Genomic DNA, 14722 nt, shown 5'->3' with positions numbered 1-14722 from the left:
TTTACTTCCCTGGGGCAACAGGAGAGGCTCCCTGAGTTCCCTGTCGTAACTCGAGAATAACCCCAAACTTCCCACTGCAATTCGAGAAAAACCCATAAACTTCTCTTTAAAGCTGCTTTTTCTGCATTCCATAAGTTTTGATTTGTGGTGTTTCCATTTTCATTTGTCTCAAGATGTCTTTTTGATGTCTCTTTTGATTTCTTCTTTGGCTTATTGTTGTTCAAGAGTATGTTATTTAATTTGTACCTATCTCTGAATTGGTAGTCAGAACAACCCTTGATATGATTTCAGTACTCTTAAATTTGTTAAGATTTGTTTTGTGGCCCAACGTATGGTCTTTTTTTTTTTTTTTTTTTTGGCTTCTGTTTTTTTTTCATCTCTGAGAAATGGTTGACAAATCTAGTATTATGAAGCTTTTTACCTAAGTTTTTCTTTTAAGATTTTTAGTTTTAGCTCTTACTGTTAGGTCTTTGATCCATTTTGAGTTAATTTTTATATATGGTGTTTGGTGAAGATCCACTTCATTCTTTTATATGGATATCTAGTTTTCCCATTTTTGTTGAAAAGACTGCCTCACTATATAATTCTGACACTCATGGAAAATCATTTTATCATATATACAGTAATTTGTTTCTGGGCTTGCTCTCCTAATCCTTTGGTTTATATGTCTGTCTTTATGCCAGTATCGTAGTATTGCAATTACTACAGCTATGTAATAAGTTCAAAATTTAAAAATTATGAGCCTTCCATTCTCATTCATCTTTTTCAATATTATTTTTACTGTTTGGAGTCCTTTGATATTTCATGTCAATTTTAGGATTGAATTTTCTATTTCTGCCCACAAAAGTTAGAATTTTGATAGGGGTTGGTTATATTGAATTTGTAGATCCCTTTGGTTTGTATTGAAATTTTAACAATATTAAATCTAATACATGAAAATAGGGTGTTCTTTTATTTATGTCTTTAGTTTCTTTCAGCAATATTTTGTAATTTAAAAAAATATTTGTTAATATTTATTTATTGGCTGCACTGGGTCTTAGTTGGAACTTGTGGGATCTAGAAATAAGGTATGGGATTTGTTTCTTCTTGTGAGCATGAATTCTTTCCTGATTCAAATGAGAATATTTTACAAGATAACTTTTAGTTCTCTTTCAGTTCTAAAGTTCTATGGTTCTAGAATGGTTTTTTAAAAAATTAATTGGAAAAATAGTAGCAGGTGAAATGGATAATTTTAATCAGTATCCATAAATATTTCATAAATTTATAGCTTTAAACATTGTTTCACAAATTTTTGTTACACTAAACCACTTTTATTGAAGAATAAGTATTTCTCTACACTTTCTGCATTTTAATTTTCTTTTACCTCTCATTAAGCACTCACTCTCTTTTTTTGATAAATAGGCTGCCTCTAAGAATCAGACTTCACTCTTGGGAGAGCCACCAAAAGAAATTCGGCTCAGTAAAAATCCATACTTGAACTTGGCAAGTGTGTTGCCCAGTGTGTGCTTATCATGTAAGTGAGAAGCTCGCTATTAGTATTTTGGAGTTTTACTGAATACTTTTCATAATGACTTGTACTTTAATTTTTAACTTAATGAAAGCAAATAATGCCTGTTGACCAGCTAAAGTCTAAGTTATGACCTTAGTCCTTCAATTGAAAGAATAATTAAATTAAAGCTTTTAAAGTACATTCTATTTTATTTAAGGAAAACATCTTTCGTAATATTTTCTTAAACACATGTTTATTGAATTGCTTGATTCATAATTGAATTGCATAATTGATTCCATTATGAATTATGATTACTTTATGATTCCATTATGAGTTCTAATGGAATCATGATTGAAAATAATTGGATAAAGGAATTGTTTGGCAGTGCTATAATTCTTTATAACACATATAGAATCATATTTCTAAAATATGAAGTTCAGTCTTCTACATTATCTAATATATTGAGTGTATTTGCCAAATACTCTCAATATATTAGTTACTAATAATCTGCAGAAGTGGAATTCTCATTTGCATTTTTAGAGGACCTCCTAATGCCTTCAATTAGTAAATTAAAACTATTAATTCAAATATAGTTTTAAGGAAAAAATCACAAATGTGTTGTTTTCTAGGCACTAAGATATTCACTGCAGCATTGGTTTTCAATAATGAAAAATTGGAAAGTGCCTTAATGGTCATCAATAGGGGAATGATTAAATAGTTTGTCATAAAGTGAAATATATAGTTGAGGAAGCACTACATAAACTAATATGAAATGATCTCTAAAGCAAATTGTTGACTACAAGAAACAAATGTGTTCATAGATTGATTCCATTTGTTTATTTAAAGCTATGTATTCTTTTATGCATGTACTTGAATGTGTAAATGCATAAAGTTAAATCTGAGAAAATACTAAGCTGTTACTTCTGGGGAAAAGAATAAAATTGGATGAAAAGAGATTAAAGATGAATTTTGTTTTTAATATACATTCTTTGTATTTTATGAAGTATCTTCTTGAACCTAACCATTAATTTATAATTTTTTAAATTATATTAAATTAAATTATATTAAATATTATATTAAATTAATTTATAATTTTTTAAAGCCAGAAAAAATTTAATGTGCTTCTGGTATGAAAGAAAGAGTTAGTCACTCAGTCATGTCTGAGTCTTTGTGACCCCATAGACTGTAGCCTGCCAGGCTCCTCTGTCCATGGGATTTCCCAGGCAAGAATACTGGAGTGAGTTGACATTCCCTTCCCCAGGTTATCTTCTCAACCCAGGGATTGAACCCTGGTCTCCTGCATGGCAGGCAGATTCTTTATCATCTGAGCCACCAAGGAAGTAGGCTTCTGGTATGCCTACTCTATTTTTATCTGGTCTAAAATTTGATGGTTACAACTGTTGCATTAATAAGAATGGTTAATTTACATTTTGAATGCCTCACTTTAGAGATTACACGTAGACTTTTAAAATGTTTCCATCAAGATTATTACCCATAGAGCAGGTTTCCATTTATAGTTGTTTTAAACAAACTAGATAATATCATATATTGTGTATATATATATTTTCCCCTAGGAATAATAAAGGGCTTCCCAGGTGGCACTAGTGGTAGAGAACCTGCCTGCCAATTTGACCCTGGGTCGGGATGATTCCCTGGAGGAGAAAACAGCAATCCACTCCAGTGTTCTTGCCTGGAGAATCCCATAGACAGAGGAGCCTGGTGGAATGCAGTCCTTAGGGTCACACAGAGTCAGACACAACTGAAGCGACTTAGCACACACACACAAGAATAATAAATGTAGATCTTTACTGGCAAACTAAAATTTGTGTTCTACTTGAGAATATGCTGAATTAATGGGTTTTGTACTCTGTAATTATTAATAAAACAAGCTAACTAAAATATACATATCGATTTTGCCTTAAGCCCCTGCAAGTAAAACCACTGTACAGAAGACTGGAATTGCAAGCAGCATTCTGGATACAATCTCTCAGGGAAATGAATCACAACACACATTGGAGAAGTGCATTGCTTATTCTCAGCCTTTTGGTGATTATGCACAGGTACCTCATTCTCAGGTTTTGATGATATATAGAACAATTGCTTCAACTATATACTGAATTCACTGTATATGAAACTGTGATTCTTGTAATGTCATAAGGCAGTAAAGTTGCACTGATTTCTACAGTATTTCTTGCCCGCTGTATGTAGCTTTAGGACATGTTCAGAAGATTGCTAAGTATGATTTTGCCCTAGATATTTGTTCACTTTGTTTACACTAGTGGACAGCAAACTGCAGGGCCAATCCCGCTCACAATCACAACCTGTTTTTTTTTAATAAAGTTTTATTGGAATACATCCACATCCATTTGTTTGCATGTTCTCTATGATACTGTTGTGCTACAATATCAGAGTTGAGTAGTTACAGCAGAGACTACGTGGCCCACAAGATTAGATATTTACTATCTGGCCCTTTACAGAAAAATTCTGCTGACCTCTGGTTTACACCAGTGTAGACCTGACTAAGAAACCTAAGGAAATACCTCTGTTTTTATTCACTGCTTATGGATATGGACACATGATCATAACTAGCACTATTATGACTATTAAATGACTATGACTAGCACTATTTTGACTATTAAAACAGTCAAAAACATTAAAATATTACATTCAAAAGACACACTGTGTCATTACTTAAATATGTTCATTTTTCTTTTCGGGCTTTTCTCCTTCAGCTTATTCTTAGTGGTTTAACACTCAGAATGTATAATCATGTATAGTATATGACCTTATGTAATAACAAGAGTCTTAAAAACTAACAATTCTGATTCTTTCTTATTTCTCACAGCAGTTACCTCCTCAGCTCTCTCCTGTCTATGGGAGCAATACTTACACTTTGCTTTCTTTAGAACAACTGTGTTGGTCTCTAATAAACTTAGAAAAGAAAACCTATACAAATTCACTTAGAAGAGTTGATGTCTGATTATGTTTTTGTGATAGGATACTAGAAACACAGGTCAAATGAATTCTGTAGAAATAGTGAAGCTGGATATAATAAAGTCTCCTATATGCTTGTGGAAACGATGGAGAAATATGAATCGGAAGATGATGCAATTAGATGGCAACATACCTATATTTAAGGAACAGTAATGAATTGATGCAGTCTGGAACGCATCCTCTTCTGGGCTTCATAAGGCTTCGTCTTTGTTCCCTTATTTGTTAACGTTTTAAGTAATGCTTAGGTAAGGATATTAATTGTATGCTGATTATATTTACAAGTGACAAAGGCAAGAAATCATCAGAGGTGTGTAAAATCATCTATGAATAATTTGTAGTTTTGAAAATTATAAATAACCTAAAATCCCAATAGTCTGTAGACTGAAGAAAAAAATTGTCATATTTATATCAGGAACTATAATGCATATATTAAAAATCATGTAAAACTATATATAAATGCATGATAAGTTTTCATAATCTATTAATCTTTAAAAATTATAAAATATAGTCCTATACAATTCTAACTTTTTGGGTTTTTTATAAGGAACAAAATTTACTTTCATAAACAAGAACCACAATAAGTTTTTTAAAATTTAGTTAAATGTGTGATTTAATCTTTGAAAGTTATTTTTCATATTTGCCTTTTCATTTATTTCAGTTTTGAAACCTGTGTTGCTTTTCTAAATAGCAGGTTTGCTTGTTAGATTTTTGTGTTTTATTGTACACTTATATCCGTAGAAAGAAAGACCTTTCCCATTTACTCACGGAGAAATTCTGTGATAAAGATGCCTCTGTGTTGCCAGCCTTCCTCCTCCCTGTGCTCTTGCTTACCCAGAGAAACTGTGGAGATGTGGATCCTGCCTGGATTCAGTGTCTCCTTGGACAGTCCCTGCTGTCTCATGCTTGTTCATAAAGTGAGATTTGTTCTCTCTCCTTGTGTTCTTTCATCCTTATAACTTAAACTTAATTAAATGTTACTAATTGAATAACTAGTAAAAAAATGGTCATTTTTTTAAATTTATTTTTCAATTGGAGGAAAATTGCTTTACAATACTGTGTTGGTTTCTGCCATATAACAACACGAATTGGCCACAATTATACATATATCCCCTCCTTCTAGAGCCTCCCTCCACTCGCCCGTCTCACCCCTCTAGGTCTTTACAGAGCATCAGGCTGGGCTCCCTGTGTTACCTAGCAGCTTCTCACCAGCCATCCGCTTTACACATGATAGTGTTTATATGTCAACACTACTTTCTGCATAAATCCTGCTGTCTCCTTCCACAACTGTATCCACACGTCCACTCTTTACATCTGTGTCTCCATTCCTTCCCTGCAGATAGATTCATCAGTACCATTTTTCTAGATTCCATATACATGCATTAGCATATGATATTTGTTTTTCTCTTTATGACTTCACTCTGTATAACAGGCTCTAGGTTAATCCATCTCAATAGAACTGGCTCAAATGCATTCTTTTTTATGGCTGAGTAATAGTCCATCGTGTATATGTACCACATCTTCTTTATCCATCCATCTGTCAAGGGACATCTAGGTTGCTTCCATGTCCTGGCTGTTGTAAATAGAGCATTGAACATTGGAGTACTTGTGTCTTTTAGAATTGAGGCTTTTTTTTTTAAATTTTATTTTATTTTTAAATTTTACATAATTGTATTAGAATTGAGGCTTTTTCAGGATATATGCCCAGTAGTGGGATTGCCGGGTCATATGGTAGATTTATTCCTACTTTTTTAGGTATTCTCCATACTGTTCTTCATAATGGTTGTGTCAGTTTGCATTCCTACCAACAGCATAGGAGGATTCCCTTTTCTCCACATCCTCTCCAGCATTTATTGTTTGTAGATTTTTTGATGATGGCCATTCTGACTGGTGTCAGGTGGTACCTCATTGTAGTTTTGATTTGCATTTCTTAGTAATAAAAGATGGTCATGTTTTAGGAATTCCCTCTGTTTTCACTGTTTGAATGGAGGAAAAGGGCCAAGGGAAAGGAACCAAGATTTGTTTTTAACATTTACTCTATGCTTTGTAATATAAACATTTGATCTTCTTAACGACCTTGTGATTTTTAAATGACCACTTTCATAATATAAGTGGGAAAGCATAAAAGGGTATATCATCTTTCAAGTTTATGCAGCTAGTAAAGGATTTCTCTGGTTCCAAAACCCTCATTATTTTCATTATACTATGGAAAATCTTATTCAGGCATGGAAGGAGTGTCATGTAGAAACTGTTTGATTGTTTGCTTTGTACTGGCAGCTGTGCATAAGGAGTAGGAGAGATGGCTATGTTGAGATATATGTGGCTATAATAATTTTTATTTCCAATGAAGCTATCACATTTAAAGAGATGGCTATGTCAAGATATATATGGCCATAATAATCTTTATTTGCAATAAAACTATCACATTTAAAAATTATAATTGGAATTCCAGTATTGGTGAAATTACTGGTATTGGATTATCCTTCTTGCAGATATTAAAGTTGTATCAAATATGAAACAAAAGTATTTGAAGGCTCTGAAGAATAACCAAAAGCAGGCAGAGACTGAAGAAGAGCTGTACTTTGAAAGAGGAAAACTGTATTGGATGAAATTTATGTTTCTGTGACTTTTTGCCTAGTACCACCCCACCTTATTGCCAGTCTATACAGAAAGATACAGCCTTACCAGCTTATGGAGTCAGAGAACAGAGTTCAGAACTGTTAGCAAGGCTGGAAAGTAAGGGGGAAATCACAGAACAATCTCTATGTAAATTCAGTCCAAATACACTTGAGTGACTCTTGAACTTTGTGTGGGGGAGACTCCAGGGGACCTTGGCAGCAAACAACAGATGGAAGGCTAAACAGCTGTGAAGAGATGTAACTCCGTTCCAGAACAGAGGAGGTGATTTGAAGTTTGAGTTCATAAAAGTTGACTCTTTATCAACACAGATGTAAAGAACAGACTTTTGGACTCTGTGGGAGAAGGCAAGGGTGGGATAATCTGAGAGAATAGCATTGAAAGATGTGTATCACCATATGTGAAATAGATCGCCAGTCCAGGTTTGATGCATGAGACAGGGTGCTCAGGGCTGGTGCACTGGGATGACCCTGAGGGATGGGATGGGGAGGGAGATGGGGTGGGGGGTTCAGGATGGGGAACACATGTACACCCATGGCTGATTCATGTCAATGTATGACAAAAACCACTACAGTATTGTAAAGTAATTAGCCTCCAATTAAAATAAATAAATATAATAAAAAAAAGTTGACTCTTTCTCAATAAAAATTAGCAACCTTCAGAGGAAGATGATATAATCCATAATATCTACAAGTATATCATCCACAATATTTAATAACCAAAAATAATTAGAAAGTTGAAAAAACAAGAAAACATGACCCATGATTAGGGGGATAAGCAATTAATAGAAACTGACCCCAAGATGACCCAGAAGTTAGTGTTAGTAGGAAAGACTAACTTAAAATAACTATAATAAACAGGACTTGGAGAAGGAAATGGCAACCCATTCCAGTATTCTTGCTTGGGAAATCCCATGGATGGAGGAGCCTGGCAGGCTGCAGTGCATGGGTCGTCAGAGTCAAACACGACTTAGTGACTAAATAACAAAAAGCCACCATCTTATGAGCAAATGCACACCCACATTGGAACCTTATGTTTTGCAAGATTTATCTCTTGAATAAGGTACAAGTTAATCCTTTTTGAGCTGTTTTTTTAATTGATTCTTTATCCTGGTGTTTAATAAGATTTTGTTTTTACAAAGTTAAAAACAGGACTTAAGGGGAATAGGTGAAAATGAACAGATGGAGACTTTCAGGAAGAAATATAAACTTAAACAATAGAAACTTTAAAGTACAGTATCCACCAAAAAATATGCACTGTATAGGCTTAGCAGAAGTTTGGAGGAAGGAAAAAAAAAAAGGTTCAATTAAGATAAAGACAAATCAAAAGAAATAATTCAGTCTGAAGAACAGAGGATGAAAACCAAATCCTTAGGGACCTAAGGGACAATATAAATAAGTGTAAGGGACAATCTAAAATAAGTGTAATTGAGTCCCAGAAGGACAGAAGAAAGATAATTGGGCATAAAATATTTGAAAAAATAATGCTAAAAAAATTTCTCACGTTCAGGTTTAAAAAAAGTACGGATTTAACAGAGGCAGAGACCTCCCTGCAAAGCAGAATAAGTGGAAACAAAAAGTCAATAGTATGTTGGTATATCAGTTAATACACTGAAAACCAAAGCTATAAAGAAGTTATCAACCAGATAAAAAGAATACATTTTAAGACAGTTTCTCAGCTTTGGCCCTATTGACATTGTGTGCTGGATAATTCTTTGTTTCAGTGGGGCAATACCGTATGTTGTAGGATGCTTAGCAGCATCTTTGTCTTCTAACCACTAGATTGCCCCTCATCGATTATAATTCTGATTAAACAACTGATAAATATATGGGTAGGACTTCTCTTGTAGCTCAGTCAGTAAAGAATCTGCCTGCAATGCAAGAGACCTGGGTTTGATTCCTGGGTCGGGAAGATCCCCTGGAGAAGGAAATGGTAACCCACTCCAGTATTCTCAGCTAGACAATACCACGGGCAGAGGGGCCTGGCAGTCCGTGGGGTCGCAGGAGTCGGACTCGACTTAGTGACTAAACCACCACCAAATATTTGGGTAAAGAAAAAAGACTATATATTTTATCTTTATTAAAGTTAATTAAAAACAAAATTGTAACATTGCGTGATGGGGTTTGTAATGTATGTAGATATAACATATTTGACAACAGTACTACAAAGGACAGTATGAGGTGAATGAAATTGTTTACAGGGTAATTACATTTTACCTGAAGTAGAAAAATATTAACTCTTCAGTGGAGTGTGGTAAGTTAATGAATGTATATTGTAATCCATAGAGCAAACATTTAAAAATTCAAAAAGTATACCTAAAATGTCAACAGTTGAATTATAATAGAATTCTAAGAACATTTGATTAAGCCCAAAAAAATGTCAGGAAAGAAGAAAAAAAAAAAAACAGGATGAATAGAAAACAAATAGCTAAGTGGCAAACCTTGAATGAATGATAATAATAAAGTAAAAATTAACTACATGCTCCAATTAAAGTAAGGAGATTGTCAGAATAGGCAAGACTGTATACTTTTTAATAATTTTATTTGTTTTTATTTTTGGCTGTGTGGGCTTTTCTCTAGTTGCAGTGAGCAGGGACTACTCTCTCTAGTTGCAGCACACAGGCTTCTCATTGAGGTGGCTTCTCGTTGCGGAGCACAGGAGGCTCTAGGGCACATGGACTTCAGTAGCGTCAGCACATGGACTCGGAGTTCTGGCTCCCTGGCTGTAGAGCACAGGCTTAATAGTTGTGGCACATGGGCTTAGTTGCACCACAACATGTGAGATCTTCTCAGATCAGGGATTGAACCCATGTCTCCTGCATTGGCAGACGGATTCTTTACCTTTGAGCCACCAGAGAAACCCAAGACTGTACACTTATACCACTTCTATTCAACAATATAAACTTGGAGGTTTTACTCAATAAACAATTAAAAATATATATGAAATAGGAAAGGAAAAGTAAAAATGTCTTTCTTTGTATATGACATGAATGTTTACATGAAAAATCCATAAGAAGCTAAAAAGCAACCACTAAATATAATAAGTAAACTTTTCAGTCACAAGGTAAAAGGTTAGTATGCAAAGTTCAGTTCAGTTCAGTCGCTCAGTCGTGTCCAACTCTTTGCGACCCCATGAATCGCAGCACGCCAGGCCTCCCTGTCCATCACCAACTCGCGGAGTTCACTCAGACTCACGTCCATTGAGTCAGTGATGCCATCCAGCCATCTCATCCTCTGTTGTTCCCTTCTCCTCCTGCCCCCAATCCCTCCCAGCATCACAGTCTTTTCCGATGAATCAACTCTTTGCATCAGGTGGCCAAAGTACTGGAGTTTCAGCTTTAGCATCAGTACTTCCAATGAACACCCAGGACTGATCTCCTTTAGAATGGACTGGTTGGATCTCCTTGCAGTCCAAGGGACTCTCAAGAGTCTTCTCCAGCACCACAGTTCAAAAGCATCAATTCTTTGGCGCTCAGCCTTCTTCACAGTCCAACTCTCACATCCATATGTGACCACTGGAAAAACCGTAGCCTTGACTAGACGGACCTTTGTTGACAAAGTAATGTCTCTGCTTTTGAATATGTCATCTAGGTTGGTCATAACTTTCCTTCCAAGGAATAAGCGTCTTTTAATATCATGGCTGCAGTCACCATCTGCAGTGATTTTGAAGCCTCCAAAAATAAAATCTGACAGTTTCCACTGGTTCCCCATCTACTTGCCATGAAGTGATGGGACCAGATGCCATGATCTTAGTTTTCTGAATGTTGAGCCTTAAGCCAACTTTTCACTCTCCTCTTTCACTTTCATCAAGAGGCTTTTGAGTTCCTCTTCACTTTCTGCCCTAAGGGTGATGTCATCTGCATATCTGAGGTTATTGATATTTCTCCCGGCAATCTTGATTCCAGCTTGTGCTTCCTCCAGCCCAGCGTTTCTCATGATGTACTCTGCATAGAAGTTAAATAAGCAGGGTGACAGTATATAGCCTTGTCATATTCCTTTTCCTATTTGGAACCAGTCTATTGTTCCATGTCCAGTTCTAACTGTTGCTTCCTGACCTGCATATAGGTTTCTCAAGAAGCAGGTCAGGTGGTCTGGTATGAGATGGCTCTTTCAGAATTTTCCACAGTTTATTGTGATCCACACAGTCAAAGGCTTTGGCATAGTCAATAAAGTGGAAATAGATGTTTTTCTGGAACTCTCTTGCTTTTTTGATGATCCAGCAGATGTTGGCAATTTAATCTCTGGTTCCTCTGCCTTTTCTAAAACCAGCTTGAACATCTGAAGTTCATGGTTCACGTATTGCTGAATCCTGGCTTGGAGAATTTTGAGCATTACTTTACTAGCCTGTGAGATGAGTGCAATTGTGCCATAGTTTGAGCATTCTTTGGCATTGCCTTTCTTTGGTATTGGAATGAAAACTGACCTTTTCCAGTCCTGTGGCCACTGCTGAGTTTTCCAAATTTGCTGGCATATTGAGTGCAGCCCTTTCACAGCATCATCTTTCAGCATTTGAAATAGCTCAACTGGAATTCCATCACCTCCACTAGCTTTGTTTGTAGTGATTCTTTCTAAGGCCCACTTGACTTCACATTCCAGGATGTTTGGCTCTAGGTGAGTGATCACACCATCGTGATTATCTTTGTCGTGAAGATCTTTTTTGTACAGTTCTTCTGTGTATTCTTGCCACCTCTTCTTGATATCTTCTGCTTCTGTTAGGTCCATACCATTTCTGTCCTTTATCGAGCCCATCTTTGCATGAAATGTTCTCTTGGTATCTCTAATTTTCTTGAAGAGATCTCTAGTCTTTTCCCATTCTGTTGTTTTCCTCTATTTCTTTGCATTGATCGCTGAGGAAGGCTTTCTTATCTCTTCTTGCTATTCTTTGGAACTCTGCATTCAGATGCTTATGTCTTTCCTTTTCTCCTTTGCTTTTCGCTTCTTTTCTTTTCACAGCTATTGTAAGGCCAACGCAGACAGCCATTTTGCTTTTTTGCATTTCTTTTCCAAGAGGATGGTCTTGATCCCTGTCTCCTGTACAATGTCATGAACCTCTGTCCAAAGCTCATCAGGCACTCTATCAGTTCTAGTCCCGTTAAATCTATTTCTCACTTTCACTGTATAATCATAAAGATTTGATTTAGGTCATACCTGAATGGTCTAATGGTTTTCCCTACTTTCTTCAATTTCAGTCTGAATTTGGCTAAGGAATTCATGATCTGAGCCACAGTCAGCTCCTGGTCTTGTTTTTGCTGACTGTATAGAGCTTCTCCATCTTTGGCTGCAAAGAATATAATCAATCTGATTTTGGTGTTAACCATCTGGTGATGTCCACTGTAGAGTCTTCTCTTGTGTTGTTGGAAGAGGGTGTTTGCTATGACCACTGTGTTCTCTTGCCAAAACTCTATTAGCCTTTGCCCTGCTTCATTCCATATCCCAAGGCCAAATTTGCCTGTTACTCCATGTGTTTCTTGACTTCCTACTTTTGCATTCCAGTCCCCTATAATGAAAAGGACATCTTTTTTGGATGTTAGTTCTAGAAGGTCTTGTAGGTCTTCATAGAACCGTTCAGCTTCTTCAGCGTTACTGGTTGGGACATAGACTTGGATTGCTGTGATATTGAATGGTTTGCCTTGGAAATGAACAGAGATCATTCTTTCGTTTTTGAGATTGCATGCAAGTACTGCATTTCGGACTCTTTTGTTGACCATGATGACTACTCCATTTATTCTAAGGGATTCCTGCCCACAGTAGTAGATATAATGGTCATCTGAGTTAAATTCACCCATTCCAGTCCATTTCAGTTCGCTGATTCCTAGAATGTCAACATTCACTCTTGCCATCTCCTGTTTGACCACTTCCAATTTGCCTTGATTCATGGACCTAACATTCCAGGTTCCTATGCAATATTGCTCTTTACAGCATTGGGCCTTGCTTCTATCACAAGTCACATCCACAGCTGGGTATTGCTTTTGCTTTGGCTCCATCCCTTCATTCTTTCTGGAGTTATTTCTGCACTGATCTCCAGTAGCATATTGGGCACCTACCGACCTGGGGAGTTCCTCTTTCAGTATCCTATCATTTTGCCTTTTTATACTGTTCATGGGGTTCTCAAGGCAAGAATACTGAAGTGGTTTGCCATTCCCTTCTCCAGTGGACCACATTCTCTCAGCCTTCTCCACCATGACCTGTCCGTCTTGGGTGGCCCCACACTGCATGGCTTAGTTTCATTGAGTTAGACAAGGCTGTGGTCCATGTGATCAGATTGACTAGTTTTCTGTGATTGTGGTTTCAGTGTGTCTGCCCTCTGATGCCCTCTTGCAACACCTACCATCTTACTTGGGTTTCTCTTACCTTGGACGTGGGGTATCTCTTCACAGCTGCTCCAGCAAAGCGCAGCCGCTGCTCCTTACCTTGGTCTAGGGGTATCTCCTCACCGCCACCCCTCCTGACCTTGAACGTGGAGTAGTTCCTCTCCGCCCTCCAGCGCCAGCGCCAGCACCAGCGCCAGCGCAGCCACCGCCTCTTGGACGTGGGGTTGCTCCTCTTGGCCACCGCCCTGACCTCAGGTGTGGGGTTGCTCCTCTCGGCCACGGCCCCTAACCTCAGTCGTGGGGTAGCTACTCATGGCCAGGCTTCTGCGGAGTCCGTCATAGCGGGTGCGCTTCTGCCACGTGGTCCGTAGCAGCCGGCGATCGCTTCTCGGCCTTTTGGCTAAGATCAAGTGTAGTATCAAGTGTAGTATGCAAAAATGGACTGTATTCCTGTGTACTAGCAGCAACAATTGGAAAATAAAGTTTTTAAAAATTTTGCATTTATAATAGCACCATACATGAAATACATAATAATAAATTAAGAGAAGATTTATAACCTCTCTGCAATGATAACTATAGAACAGTGCTGAGAGAAAGTAAAGAAGATGCCTATGAGTGGAGTGCTATACCACATTCATGAATTGAAAGACTTAATATTGGTATGATATCAGTTCTTCTTTTCAAATTAATCTGTTCAGTTCAGTTCAGTCGCTCAGTTGTGTCCAACTCTTTGTGACCCCTTAGACTGTAGCATTCCAGGCTTCCATGTCCTTCACTGTCTCCCAGAGTTTGCTCAAACTCATGTCCATTGAGTCAGTAATGCCTTCCAGTCATCTCATCCTCTGTCACTCCCTATTCCTCCAGCCTTCAGTCTTTCCCAGCATCAAGGTCTTTTCCAATCAGTTAGTTCTTACATCAGGTGGCCAAAGTATTAGAGCTTTAGCTTCAGCATCGGTCCTTCCAGTGAACATTCAGGGATGATTTCCTTTAATATTGACTGGTTTGACCTCCTTGCTGTCCAAGGGACTCTCAAGAGTTCTCCAACATCACAGCTCAAAAGCTTCAATTCTTTGGTGCTCAGCCTTCTATATGGTCTAACTCTCACATCCATACATGACTACTGCAAAAACCATAGCTCTTGACTATGCAGACCTTTGTTGCCAAAGTGATGTCTCTGCTTTTTAATATGCTGTCTAGGTTTGTCATAGCTTTCCTTCAAAGGAGCAAGCATCTTTTAATTTCATGGCTGCAGTCACCATCTGCAGTGATTTTGGAGCCCAAGAATATAAACTCTG

At 37.1% G+C, this 14722-nt stretch overlaps 1 protein-coding gene and 1 pseudogene across 2 annotated transcripts in view; both read left to right on the top strand.

Moving 5' to 3' along the window:
* RAVER2 (ribonucleoprotein, PTB binding 2) overlaps nt 1–14722 on the top strand; it is a 137264-nt gene that overhangs the window by 82498 nt on the left and 40044 nt on the right. For both annotated transcript variants that reach the window (XM_025288541.3, XM_025288540.3), the window contains exons 10-11: nt 1402–1513; nt 3413–3549. In XM_025288541.3, coding sequence (XP_025144326.3) covers nt 1402–1513; nt 3413–3549 — 249 coding nt within the window. The remainder of the gene's footprint in view (nt 1–1401; nt 1514–3412; nt 3550–14722) is intronic.
* On the top strand, nt 13808–13959 carry LOC112585897 (annotated as a pseudogene).

This window comes from Bubalus bubalis, chromosome 6 (genome assembly GCF_019923935.1).
Source record: "Bubalus bubalis isolate 160015118507 breed Murrah chromosome 6, NDDB_SH_1, whole genome shotgun sequence".
NCBI lineage: Eukaryota > Metazoa > Chordata > Mammalia > Artiodactyla > Bovidae > Bubalus > Bubalus bubalis.
The sequence above is the reverse complement of the archived record's forward strand: the minus strand, read 5'-3'. Positions and strand labels throughout refer to the sequence as shown.